Raw genomic sequence first — 12,333 nt, forward strand, 5'->3', positions numbered from 1 at the left:
TGTGTCTCCCCCTCTCTCTCTGCCCCCGCCCCTGCTCAGGCACCATCTCTCTCTCTCTCTCTCTCTCTCTCTCTCTCTCTCTCTCAAAAATAAACATTAAAAAAATTTCTTTTAATAAAAAATTTTTTTAAAATAAAAGTAGTGACTTAACGGAAAAAAAAGCCTGGTAAAATAAACACAACTTTGGATAATTCTATTTACGCCTGGGGTTAAAAGACGCCGCGTGGCTCTGCACAGAGGTATTTACGTTTAGCTTCTCCGTAGCTGGTAGAGTCTGGAGCCACGCGGGCACCTGCGCTGCAGACCCCCCCCCCCCCACCTCAGCCCTCCCTCCCTCCCTCTAGGACCTCTTCTCAGCCCTGATCAAGGGCCCCACTCGCACCCCCTACGAGGACGGCCTCTACTTGTTTGACATCCAGCTCCCCAACATCTACCCAGCCGTGCCCCCCCACTTCTGCTACCTCTCCCAGTGCAGTGGCCGCCTGAACCCCAACCTGTATGACAACGGGAAGGTGTGCGTCAGCCTCCTGGGCACCTGGATCGGAAAGGTGACTACGGTGCCAGGAGCCGGGTGGGAACGGGGGAGGGCGGCGGGGGGGGGGAGGGCGGGGTGTCGGGGCCGGAGCTGACGAGGCTGTGCGCGTGTGCATTCCAGGGCACAGAGAGGTGGACGAGCAAATCCAGCCTCCTCCAGGTGCTCATCTCCATCCAAGGTACGGCGGGCAGGGTGCGGGGCGCCGGTGGGGAGAGCCGCTGGAGGGTGCGGTGCCGCTGGCCTCCGTGTCCTCCCCGTCCCGCCTGTAGCTCTGGCCGGCCCTGGAGTTCTCGGGCCGGCCCTGACGGGCTTCTCACCCCCCCCCCACCCCCACCCCCAGGTCTAATCCTGGTGAATGAACCGTACTACAACGAGGCGGGCTTCGACAGCGACCGGGGCCTGCAGGAGGGGTATGAGAACAGTCGCTGCTACAACGAGATGGCGCTCATCCGAGTGGTGCAGTCCATGACCCAGTTGGTGCGGCGGCCGCCCGAGGTCTTCGAGCAGGAGATCCGGCAACACTTCAGCACCGGTGGCTGGCGGCTGGTGAACCGCATCGAGTCCTGGCTGGAAACCCGCGCCCTGCCGGAGAGGGCCCAGGCGCTGCCCAACGGGATCCCCAAGGACGGCGGCTCCCCGGAGCCACCCGCCGTGGCCGAGCTCTCGGACCACGGCCGAGAGGAAGCTGAGGACGGAGGGCTGTTCCCCGGAGAGGCCTCCCAGGGCTCAGACTCGGAGGGCGGCGCCCAGGGCCCGGCCTCGGCCAGCAGGGACCGCACAGACCAGACTGCGGAGGCAGCGCCCGACGCCCCGGTGCCCCCCAGTGTCAGACCAAAGAAGCGGAGGAAGAGCTACCGGAGCTTCTTGCCCGAGAAGAGCGGCTACCCTGACATCGGCTTCCCTCTCTTCCCACTCTCTAAGGGTTTCATCAAGAGCATCCGGGGCGTCCTGACGCAGTTCCGGGCCGCTCTGCTAGAGGCGGGCATGCCTGAGAGCGCGGGGGACCAGTAGCCGCCGGCCCTCGAGGAAGAAGCGTCGCGTGGGGAGAGGCCAGCCGCTGCCCGCTCGCTCCCTCCCCCGGAACCTTCCATCTTCCCGTTTTCTCCTCTGTCCCCAACGCGAAAGCCCCTCGCTGCCCTCTCCCCGAGGTGAGTTTGATGCTGAAGTGCAAGAAGTTTCACGAGATGCTGCCGTTTCTTTTCCGAAGCAATCTTCCAACAGGCCGGTGCCCTGTGGCAAAGAGAATCTGAAACCTGTTGCTGATTTTCCACTTGTCACCCAGGCAGGGCGTCCCGGCACTTGCTCCCTCGCCGTCCCCGTCTCAAGGCGGAGGTGGGGTCTTCCTAGGGCCTGGCTCGGGGGCTCGCTCTGCCCCACGAGCCGTGCAGCTCAGCCGCAGGACGAGTGGGTGTGCCTTGCATGAAGTGTGGGTTGCTCCAGCGTTTCCCCCCTCGTCCCTTTCAACCTCTTCGGTGCCCCACAGCGTCCCCGTTCCTGGGTCCTCCCGCTGCCACCGCCACCGGATCCTCCCTTGTCTCCCCGCCCCCCCCCACCCCCCTCCACCCCCAGCTGGGGAGTTGTGGCTGCCGTCGCCGACTCCTGGCTCTGCTCTGGACCTTTCACAGGATAACCCTCAGGCTGTTGAACTTGCTCTCTCAGAGAGGTTGGGACCAGGCCGGGTTCAGGGTGACACCCGGGAGAGGTGGTGGTGGCCCTTGCGCATAACATGGAATGAGGACCAGGTTGCTGCTGGAAAAGAAGACAGCTGTAGGTGCCTTGCTCTTGCGTCCCAGGTGGCTGGGGGCTCCGCAGTGCTGGCATGCCGGCCTCAGCGCTTGGGCCGAAGCCGGTCTGCTCCCTGCCCCGTCCCGCCCCGGGGGCCCTAGGAGGCAGGGCAGCGGCACAGACCAGGCCGGGGCAGGTGCCGGGGCCCCTCCCGCAGACTCTGCCCCTCCCACCATCACATGCTAACCCTGGGAGGTGACATAGAAGGAACCGGCTCTTTCTCTCTCTCTCTCTCTCTCTCTCTCTCTCTCTCTTTCTCGGTTGAGGATGAGGCCTCCTGTTGCTTACAAACTCTGCAGGCTCAATCTGGGGAGAGAGAGGTGGCCGACAGGGGTTCTCCTCCCTCGCAGAGACAGGCCCAGAGGTTTACAAGTTTTCTAAGCTTTTGATAATGTGAAGCTCCAGGTTAAGAGGATGCTGTTGAGCACATTGCAGCTATGTAATTTTTGGTGTATGTATGTAATATTTAAGGTTGAAAGAAAATAAATCTCAAAAGCAAAGATACTAACTCTTATTAGAAAAAAAAAAGACAAAAAAAAAAAAAAGAAGCCAAAGCATAATGCGTCTTGTCCGCCTTCCGCTGGCTCCACACCTGTGCTGTGCCGTAACCACCCGGCGGGCAGCGGCCGCAGGGAAGGACGGAGCCGGGCCGCGGCATTTGGAGCCCTGAGTCGGTATCTTGTTCGAGAGACATCTAGAGTGGCGGGGCTGTGCTTCCCGGTGCGTTGTTCATGTGGGGATGTGAATGCCTACTGCTTACGATACCTGTATAAAGTGCTGTGTGATTAAACTTTTTTTTTACTTGCATTTTTTTCGTTTGGCTCATTACAATGTACAAAAAAGACAAGGTGGCACCATTAAACCTGCCTCTGCCATTCATCTGGGCTCTGTCGCCTTTCTTCCCCTCTGGGGCACCTCACGCACACCTCCCCAGGGGAGGGCAAGACCGGTTGCCAGGAAGGTTCACGGCAGCGGCACCTCGCACCCACCCGCTCTGCTTCCGCGCCTTCTGCGCGTCCAGTCCTAGGACTCGCTGGCGTCCGGGGGCCGGGAGCCCGGGATCTAGTTCAGCGGGTCAGTGCTGTTCGTGGGCAAGGCTCGCGTCCCATTCTTCAAGGGCCAGTGTTGGGCAATGTCTGCCAGCAGCGGCTGGGGTCCCGGGGGCCCGTAATTGACCGGCCCGGCCAGGTCAACTCCTTCCAGATGCTGGGGGAGCGGACATCGGAGCACCTGGCCTGGGCTTTACGCCAAAACGGTGACCAGCTCGGGGGCCCGGTATGTGCCCCTCCTGCTGTTTCCTTTTAACTCCTGCCCATGGGGGGATAGGGGCAGGGTAGGGTAGAGGAGGTGGAGGAGGCCGGGGGAGCCCTAGAGCCCTCACTGGAGGGATAAGACTCCTTTCCAAAGGGAGTAACTACCTCCCATTTTGACTTTGTTGCCAATTTCCCTAATGCCCCCGAAATCGGAGACATTTTCCCTTTTTGCGGAGACTGACTGGCTGTGTGGCCCTGGGTGAGACACTAGATCTGAGTGCCTGTCTTCCATATGGGGTTAGGCAGTTGGCTGAGCTCCCTGGCTTCTCCCAGGCCAAAGGCGGGATGATCATTGGGGCAGGGCCCTAACCTCCGCAAAAAAAGAGAAAAAAGGAAAACCCGGACTAGCCCTGGTCCCGTGCCCACCACCAAAATGACTATTAGCAGGGGTCAGTATCCTGCCGTGTCCAATCCAGGAGGCACCACTGGGCATCGCTAACGTTAAGTTCTAGACCCCACTCCCTCCCCCAACACCTGGAATAACACCAGTAGGCTGGGAGGGTCGCTTTATTTGTGTTTTGATTCATGGGGTGGGGCTCCCAGGACAAAACGGGACTGGCTCCCATAGGCAGGGGCGGGGGGCAACCGGCTGGGCTCCTGGCCCAGAGCCTCATTCTGGCCTTTGGGAGGCAGAGCCCGGCCTCCCAAAGCAAGTCCTCCGCCTTCCCACCTTCTCCAGGGGTCCGCTTGCTCCTCCTCCCCACCACCACACGAGCTGGGGACAGGCCCTCCGGTCCTGGGGGAAGGGGAGAGGATCCTGAGCTCGGAGTAGACCAAGCAGGCTAAGGCACGACAAGGCCCGTGGAGTCATAAGGGCTTTTCTGGAGGGGATCCCCGCCCAGGCTTCTGGCCGGGTGGGGGCTCCGCGCAGCCACTGACCATCCAGATGCAGTTCGCGTGCACCTGGCCCTGCACAGCCTCGCTGACCAACAACTCCCCGTCGGCGGCAAACACACCCTTCCCATCCTTGGGCTCCAGGCGGAAGGCGACCACGGGCGCGTACACCAAGTAGGGACAGGCCTGCTCCAAGTGCCTCCCCTTCTCCATGGCCAGGAAGAGGCGCAGCAGCGTGGCCCGAGACACGCCCGCCCGCACGTAGAACAGGTGCATGGTGCCGGCGGCAGAGCGGCCCATCGGGGCGGCGAACATCTCGCTGCCCAGGTGCGAGTGCAGCAACGCCAGCACCAGCACGAAGTCCTGCTCCGGCACCACCGTCCAGTGCGCGGGCACCGGCTCCTCCAGGGGTACGAGGTGCGCGTCCGTGGGGCCCTGCTGGTCCTGCCGGCCCACTGCAGGGGAGGCGGGCACCCCGGGGACCCCCCTTCCTGCGGGGAGGTAGGCCAGTCGGCCCCGGTACACGCGCAGCGCCGCCAGGCGCAGGAAGGTGCCCAGAGTGAAGCGGAGCTCCCCGAGGCGCCGAAACTTCTCGCTCTCCAGATCCACGTCAGCGATGAAGCCCCAAGACAGGCTAAGCACGGAGAAGAGGCGCAGGCCCGAGGCGGTCTGCAGTGACAGGAGGTTCATGGGCTCCAGCAGCCGGCGGCACAGCAGCAGGGTGCAGTTGGTCAAGAGGTCCTCGTTAGTCACCTGCTCGTAGCTGCGGGGGCGAGAGGTCGGAGGGAGTGAGGCCGGAGCCCTCGCGCATCCTCCCCTTCCGCCGCCTGGGGACTCGAGGCAGGCAAAGCAACACCGGGTCCCTAGGGAGTTAGTCGGTAGGAATGACAGAGGGGGCAGGTGGATGGAGGCAGCCAGCTGGAGTGACCGAGAGAGGGCCCCGGAACACAGCGTGGAGGCTCCCGAGAAGAGGGAACAGAAGTTACCCTGGGATACGGGGACTTAGAAAAGAAAACCTGGCAGGAGGGCGGCATGGAGGAGAAACTGAGGCCCCCTCGGACCCTGGGCTCTCACCCGGCATAATGGTTCAAAGAAGCTGCCAGTGCGTTGCCGGAGCCAGCTGGGAGGCTACACAGGGGCTTCCGGATGGCAGTCTCCCAGTCGGGCCGCTCCATGAGCCCGTTCACCACCTGTTGGAGCACGGGTGGCCTCAGCCTGGGGGGCACCCCGCCCCCCACCACCCACACCCAGTCTCTTGGGGCGGGCCTCACCTCGAACATCAGCCCGTCTCCAGACATGACCACCAGCGCGTCCCAGCGCCCCAGCTCCAACCCCTGCACCAGCTCCCGAGCGTGGTTCCGACGCTCTGTGGAGAGACCGGGTGGCCCCGAGGGTATGTATGGGGGACAGTGGCCGGGATTGCTCCCTGCCACCCCTCGGGGAGGCACTCACCAGTGAGCATCAGCGTGAAGGAGATGCCGGCCTGGGCCAGCAGGGGCTGCACGTGGCTCCAGAAGAGCTGCAGCGCCTTGCCCTTGCCTCCGCGCGGGTTTAGCAGGACCAGCACGCGGCACCGCTCGGGCAGCAGGCTCCCGCCGCCGCCCGCTGTAAAAACAAACCCCAAAAGACCGCGTCCCCAAGCGGCCACTAGGGGGCCGCGGATCACAAAAGGGGTACTTGGGGTGGAAACGTGGGGCCTGATGAACTCCCCCGGTAACTGATCCAACAGATCCCCGCCGGAGGCAGCGGCCTTCCAGGGGGGAGCTCCGGGAGCGGGAGGGAGCACCGTGCCCTTGCCACCCCGGCTCTTGGCTCACACCCGGCCAGCTTCTGGCCTCGTCGGGAAAAGTGTTTCGACTGTCCCCCAGCCAGCCCCTTCTTTTTTTTGCCCAGCTGACTCTGGCCATTCTTCCTGGCAAGGGCGGAAGGGCCACCCACCCTCAGCCCCCCCCCCCCCCCCCGGGACCCCACAAACCTGGATCCATAACCTCGTCCCGCGGCTCCAGCTGCCAGGGCGCCCCCAGCGCCGTTGGGGGGCTGCCCGCGGCGGCGGCTCCTGCCTTCAGCTCCTTATCGGTGCCGCCCAGGCGGGCGACGCGGTGCGGGCTGAGGGGCTCGCCCTTCCCGCCCGGAGTCGGGGCCGCGGAGGTACCGGCGTCATCCCCTGCGGCTGCGGGATCTGAGGGAGAGGAGACAGCGCTGGCGGAGTCCCGGGCGGCCCCCAGAGATGGGCAGCGCCCAGCTAGGTCCTCGGGCCGCGCGCGGGGAGCCGCGCTCTCTGGCATCGCCTAGTCCTCCGAGAGGTCCAAAGAGCCGAGGTCTGGCGCCACCAAGGGCGCCCCCGTCCTAGAACTGAGCCCCCCCCCCCCCCCGCCCCTCCACTCTCAGAGGCGAAGGGTCTCTCTTCCTGGGGACTCTCCTCCCTGGGGGCCTCGGGTTCCGGCCCGACGATGAGGCACAGCCCCGTGGCTCTGTCGGTCGCACCAGCTCCTCACCCCCCGGGGACTGCCAGAGGGAGGGGAGTCCGGTTGCGTAAAAATCCCAGAACGTGAGCGGGCATCGCGGGGCGCGAAGTTGGGCGCGAGCGATCGCCGCCCCGAGCCACCCCCGGCGGGCCGGGGCCACAACCGCGAGCTCCAGAGCGGCGGGGGTCGCCGCGCGCGCCTCCCGAGGCCCCGCGACGCTGCCCGGACGCGCGCCGTGCTCGTGGGAGCCGCGCCGGGGTCGCGCGAGGGCCGAGCCCGAGCCCCGCGGCCGGCCGTCGCCTCCCTCAGCCGAGCGCCGAGTGGGCGCCCAGGAGCCACGAGCGGCGAGAAGGCAGGGCGGGCGGCCCTACCCAGTCGGTCCGGTTTGCTGGGGAGGAGCCACCTCCGTTCCCTACAGTGGCCGAGGGCGGAACTCAGCCCGTCCCGGGCTCAGCCTCACGTCTGGGCGACGACCGGAGCGCCGGACTAACGCGGACTCCACGGCCCCGCCGCCTCTGGCCTCAAACTTTTAGCTCAACTTCGCCGCCAGGCGCCGCCGCGCTGGGAGGGCGCTGTGCCTCTGCGCCCGGCCTGGCCACACCCCGCGCTCCCCCGCGCTCCCGGGGGTGGAACCGGCGCCTGGCGCGGCCAGGGCCTGCCCGCCCCCGGCCTCCCGCACTGTCGGCCCCCGCGGCTCGGCCCCGCGCTGACGCTTGGCCGGATCTCGGGGCCCGGCCGCGCGCGCGCGCGCGCGCGCCCGCCGCTCAGACTGGGCGACCGGCGAGAAGGCGGCGCCGCGGCCCGGCTGGAGTCGGCGAGGCGCAGAGCCCGGGGTCCGGCCACGAGCGGCGGCCGCGAGCTCAGAGTCCCGGACGCGCAAGGGTGAACGCGCAGCGCGGGCCCCGCGCGAACTCGCCGCGCCGCCCGAAGTCCGAGCCGCCCCTGTGGGGCTCCAGGCGCGCGCGGCTCAGCGCTCCGGGCGGACCCTCGGCTGCCCCTGGACGCTGCGACCTCCCGCCCCGGGATCGTCCCCCTTCGTGCGCCCCACCGCAGCCCCCCGGAATTCGAGGCCCAGACCCCACCGGGTACCCCTCCTCTGTGCCGGGGCGTCTCTGCTGCCGCGCCCGTTCTCCCCCGGAGGATTATTTTTGGCTTCCCGGCGCGGCAGCCCGGTCGCGCAGCCACCGAGCCCACGGCAGTCAGGCGCGCCGTCGGGGGGCGGGGGGAGGGGACAGGGGACCCGCCGGGGTGGGGGTGGGGGTGGGGGGGGGGGGTGGCTGCTGTCCGGAGGAGGGGGCCTTGTCAAGAACCTTAAAATTTGGATCTTTTCCCCCAGAGGAAACCATCGAGGCTCACCGGGGCGAGAGAAGCTGTCCCGCAGCAGGCGATCCAGTCCCACGCCCCTCACCCGCCGTGAGGTGTGAACAAGGTCTAGGGGTCCCCGTCGGCATCGGAGAGCCAAACCGCGGCGGAGTGTCCCCCGCCGCCTCCCCTGGCTCAGTGGGAAGATGCAAGCGCGCCGGGGGGAACCTTCACTTCGACGGAGGCAGAGCGGGGAGCGCGAGTCAGTGCGTGCGTGAGAGATATACATACATATCAGGAGAAAGTGTCTGACCTGAACGTGTCCGCGACCAACTCGAGTTGAGTCCCCGGGGGGGTTATCTGCGGAGACCCGGAGGAGGAAGGGGTCAAAGCCGACTAGGTGCCCTGACCAGGTGAGGCCAAAGTTAGGAAAGGCCTAACGCCTGTAGCGGGCGGAGGTGGTCCCGGCCCAGGCTGCTGCGGGCTCGCGCGCCCGCACCCGCAGCCACGCGGCCCACGCACACCTGGCACTTCTCAACGCCCCCGAAAGTCGCAACTCGGGCACGCCTCCGCGGGGTCTCTTCCGGGGAACGCAGGCAGCGGGTCCCGGTTTCCCGGCACCCGGGGGGGGGGGGGGGGCGGAGCCCGCGGTCGCCGGCTAGGAGGGAGGCGCGGGCCCGGGGACCCGCGGCTCGGCGCGCGTCGCAGCGGTGCGCGCTTCCGCCTTGCGCGGCCCCCGGGCGGCCCTGGCTGGGTCCCGAGCGTCCCGAGCGCGTTCCGAGAAAGTGACTCAGCGATGCGCTCGAGGGTCGAGAAACTCCGTAAAACTAAGAACGTGGGGAGGGAGCTGGAGCGCCATCACCCTCTCGCAGCGCCGCGGCCGCGGTCTGGTCTTGAACCTCCGGGCCCGCCACCCCCACTCCGCAGGAAACCGGCACGGGAAGGGCAGCGCTGCAGCCGCAGTGCCGCGGTCACGCGACGCGGGGACGCGAGCGGCGGCGGAGGAGGAGGCTCAGTGCGGGAGCCTGAGGACCTGATCCAGCCCACCCGCCCCTCCCCCCTGCTCCCCTCCTCCCCTTCCCGCCCTTCCGTCCCCGCTCTTCCCCTCCGGCGCAGGCTAGGGTCTAAGTCTGGATTAGGCGCTTTCGAAAAAGCGGGACGCGCTTTTTTCCCCCTGAGATCTCGGCCTTGGAGGGAGGTGGCTACGGAGAAGGCCAGGCCAGCCTCCCCCTTCCCCCATCAGGCCTGAAGAGCCGCTGCTTTAAACCTTGGAGTCTGGTGGGAAACTGAGGCACAGGGAAGGGAAGATGTGGCTGTGCATGAGTCCATGGTGAGAAAGCTCGCCTGCTACAGGGTCCCGCGCTTCCTCCAGGCGCCCCAGGCTGGAGCCCCGCCGGAGTCGCAGGGAGTCGGGTGGAGGCGGGGTTGACCAGAAACCTTGCGGGCGAGGGGAGGCGGGGCAGCCTTTTGGGCTCTTTATCCGGCCTCCGGGGGCCCAGTGGGAGGGAGGTGAAGGGCAAAGCCCTCTGGCCCGGGTTCCAGTCTGCACAATGGCTCCTCTGTCCTCCCTGGCGCCTCTTCTCCTGCCCCCCTCACCTCCACGGCCCCCGCTGTAACCCCCCTCATTCTTGTCAGTCACCTCCCGGCTCCCAGGCCGCCTCTCCCCAGCCTCTCTCTAAAGAACCTTATCTGATGCAGAAACTCACCCATCAGCAGCCCTGGCCCAAGAGACAGGATTGGGCAAGCACAAGATGCTTGTGGCCCTTTGACAATCGGGGGCACCCAAACCCCGAGAGGTGAAGGGTCTTGCCCTAGCTGTCAAACCAAGTCCCAACAGAGCGGAGAAGTAAATCCAGGAGTCCTGCCTCCCAGCCGGGAAGACAGACCTCTTGCTGATTAAGTTTGAGTATCCTATCGATTGACCCGGTAGGTGGCCTGCCCCAATGAGAAAGAAAACCAGAGAAAGAAAACGTCTTGAAGCCCTCTCCAGGCTTCCTCCCCCAAGCCTAGTCCTAGCAACCAGCCCCCGTGCCCAGCAAGGCCCACCAGGCTTGATCTGACCAGATTGCCACGGGGTAGCTCGGCTTGAAGGCAATACCTGTCTCACAGGTCAGAGAGACTGCCTTTCCATCTCTCCCAGCCACCTCTTCCTCCCCCAGGCAGCCTCCCCAGGGAGACACTCCTGAGAGCCTCTCTTCTGCTTCAGAGAAAGAAAGCAGGCATTCACTGGGCCCAGCTCCAGCTCTCAGGAAACGTGGGGCCAAGGCCGCCAGATGGCACATGACTTGCTTTTATTAGGATAGGATCCCCACCATCCCTCCGTTGCCGGAAGCAATCCTCCCTGGGACATTGCAGCTCCCAAGTTGAATTGCAGAGCCTCGAGGCCTCCCTTGACCTTGAGTCCTTTCCGCCTGAGAGGCCGCAAGGGCAGGGAAGGGGAGGTGTGCAACTCTACAAACTCCCCTTAAGACTTGTGTTCTAGGACAGTCCCAGATGTGGCTTTCTGTTCTGAGAGTTTCCTAGATGCTCGTGACCGTGCCGGGTGTTGTGGGTTGTGGGGTGTGCCGCCTGTGGAGATCCGGGAGGGCGGACTGGTCACACGGGATTCTTGGCTGCTCGCAGGGAGTGTTCAGAGTTTCTGTTTCTGCCGTGGTTGGGATCAGCTTAGCTCTACCCTTCGGGCAGCCTCCTTGTCCTCGTGGGTTTCCTTGCTAAGGCTGGGGACACCTGTCTCCTCTGGGGTCTGCCTTCCACCCCTCACCTGCTGGCCTGCTGATTCTAGCTCCCTGACAGGGTGATTAGCTTCTGGAACGCCCTCAGTGTGGAGGCCTGCAGGCCACGCCCACTCCACTCCTTTCGAATGTCTGCCCAACGTCTGAAGACAATTCTAGTTTCGTGGGGTCGTTGTCACAAAGTACCACAAACTGGGTGAATTCCCAGAAATCTACTGTTTCACCGACCCAGAGGTCCCGAGTCTGAGACCAGTATGTTGAGGGGGGAGGGTGCAGAGAGAGAGAGAGGGGGACAGAGGATCCAAAGTGGGCTGTGCTCTGACAGCACTGAGCCGGACGTGGGGCTCAAACTCACAAACTGTGAGATCATGATCTGAGTCAAAGTCTGACGCATAACCCACTGAGCCACCCAGGCGCCCCTGGATTTGTTCTTTGGGGACTGTATTCTGTTCTGTGGGCTTGTTCTTTTTCAAATGCAAATTACTGTGGGAGGGAAAAACCAATGAGTTATTAGGACTCTAGTGTGAATTAACGTATCGCTTTTTTAGCGTATCGCATTTTCGATCAAAACAATGTACAAATACAATGGGCGCCTGGGTGGCTCCGTAGGTTGCGTGTCTGACTTCAGCTCAGGTCACGATCTCAGGGTTTGTGAGTTTCAAGCTCCACCTCGGGCTCTCTGCCGTCAGCACAGAGCCGGTTTCAGATCCTCTCTCTCTCTGCCCCTCTCTCGCTCACACTCTCTCTCTCAAAGATAAATAAACACTTTATAAAAAATGTACAGATAGGGGCGCCTGGGTGGCGCAGTCGGTTAAGCGTCCGACTTCAGCCAGGTCACGATCTCACGGTCCGTGAGTTCGAGCCCCGCGTCAGGCTCTGGGCTGATGGCTCAGAGCCTGGAGCCTGTTTCCGATTCTGTGTCTCCCTCTCTCTCTGTCCCTCCCCCGTTCATGCTCTGTCTCTCTCTGTCCCAAAAATAAATAAACGTTGAAAAAAAAAAAAATTAAAAAAAAAAAAATGTACAGATAGGGGCACCTGGGTGGCTCAGTCAGTTAAGCGTCTGACCGGCTTAGGTCATGGTCTCACGGTTTGTGGGTTCAAGCCCTGCATCGGGCTCTGTGCTGACAGCTCAGAGCCTGGAGCCTGCTTTGGATTCTGTGTCTTCTTCTCTCTCTGCCCCTCCCCCACTTGTGCTCTGTCTCTCTCTGTCTCAAAAATAAATAAATGTAAAAAAAAATAATAAATAAAATAAATAAAAATAAAAATGTACAGATACTAGGAGCGCCTGGGTGGCTCAGTCGGTTAACCATCTGACTCTTGGTTTCGGCTCAGGTCATGATCTCACAGTTTCGTGAGTTCAAGCCCCA

At 63.8% G+C, this 12,333-nt stretch overlaps 2 protein-coding genes across 2 annotated transcripts; one reads left to right on the plus strand and one right to left on the minus strand.

Annotated features, from left to right (window-relative positions):
• Nucleotides 1–344: 344 nt before the first annotated feature.
• LOC125917408 ((E3-independent) E2 ubiquitin-conjugating enzyme-like) lies at nt 345–3,199 on the plus strand (the record flags this gene model as incomplete). The annotated part of the gene is made up of 3 exons (XM_049623619.1): nt 345–548; nt 656–713; nt 876–3,199. Coding segments are annotated over 3 exons (933 nt in total), but the record flags the coding sequence as incomplete, so codon positions are not given.
• A 923-nt stretch (nt 3,200–4,122) lies between these two features.
• On the minus strand, nt 4,123–7,289 carry LOC125917407 (sphingosine kinase 1-like). Its single transcript, XM_049623618.1, has 5 exons — nt 6,443–7,289; nt 5,920–6,072; nt 5,739–5,833; nt 5,542–5,657; nt 4,123–5,230 (listed from the first exon to the last, which is right to left on the minus strand). The coding sequence occupies exons 1-5, from the start codon at nt 6,750–6,752 to the stop codon at nt 4,441–4,443; spliced, it is 1,464 nt and encodes a 487-aa protein (XP_049479575.1). The 5' UTR covers nt 6,753–7,289; the 3' UTR covers nt 4,123–4,440.
• Nucleotides 7,290–12,333: the final 5,044 nt, after the last annotated feature.

This window comes from Panthera uncia, unplaced genomic scaffold (genome assembly GCF_023721935.1).
Source record: "Panthera uncia isolate 11264 unplaced genomic scaffold, Puncia_PCG_1.0 HiC_scaffold_1800, whole genome shotgun sequence".
NCBI classification, from domain to species: Eukaryota; Metazoa; Chordata; class Mammalia; order Carnivora; family Felidae; genus Panthera; species Panthera uncia.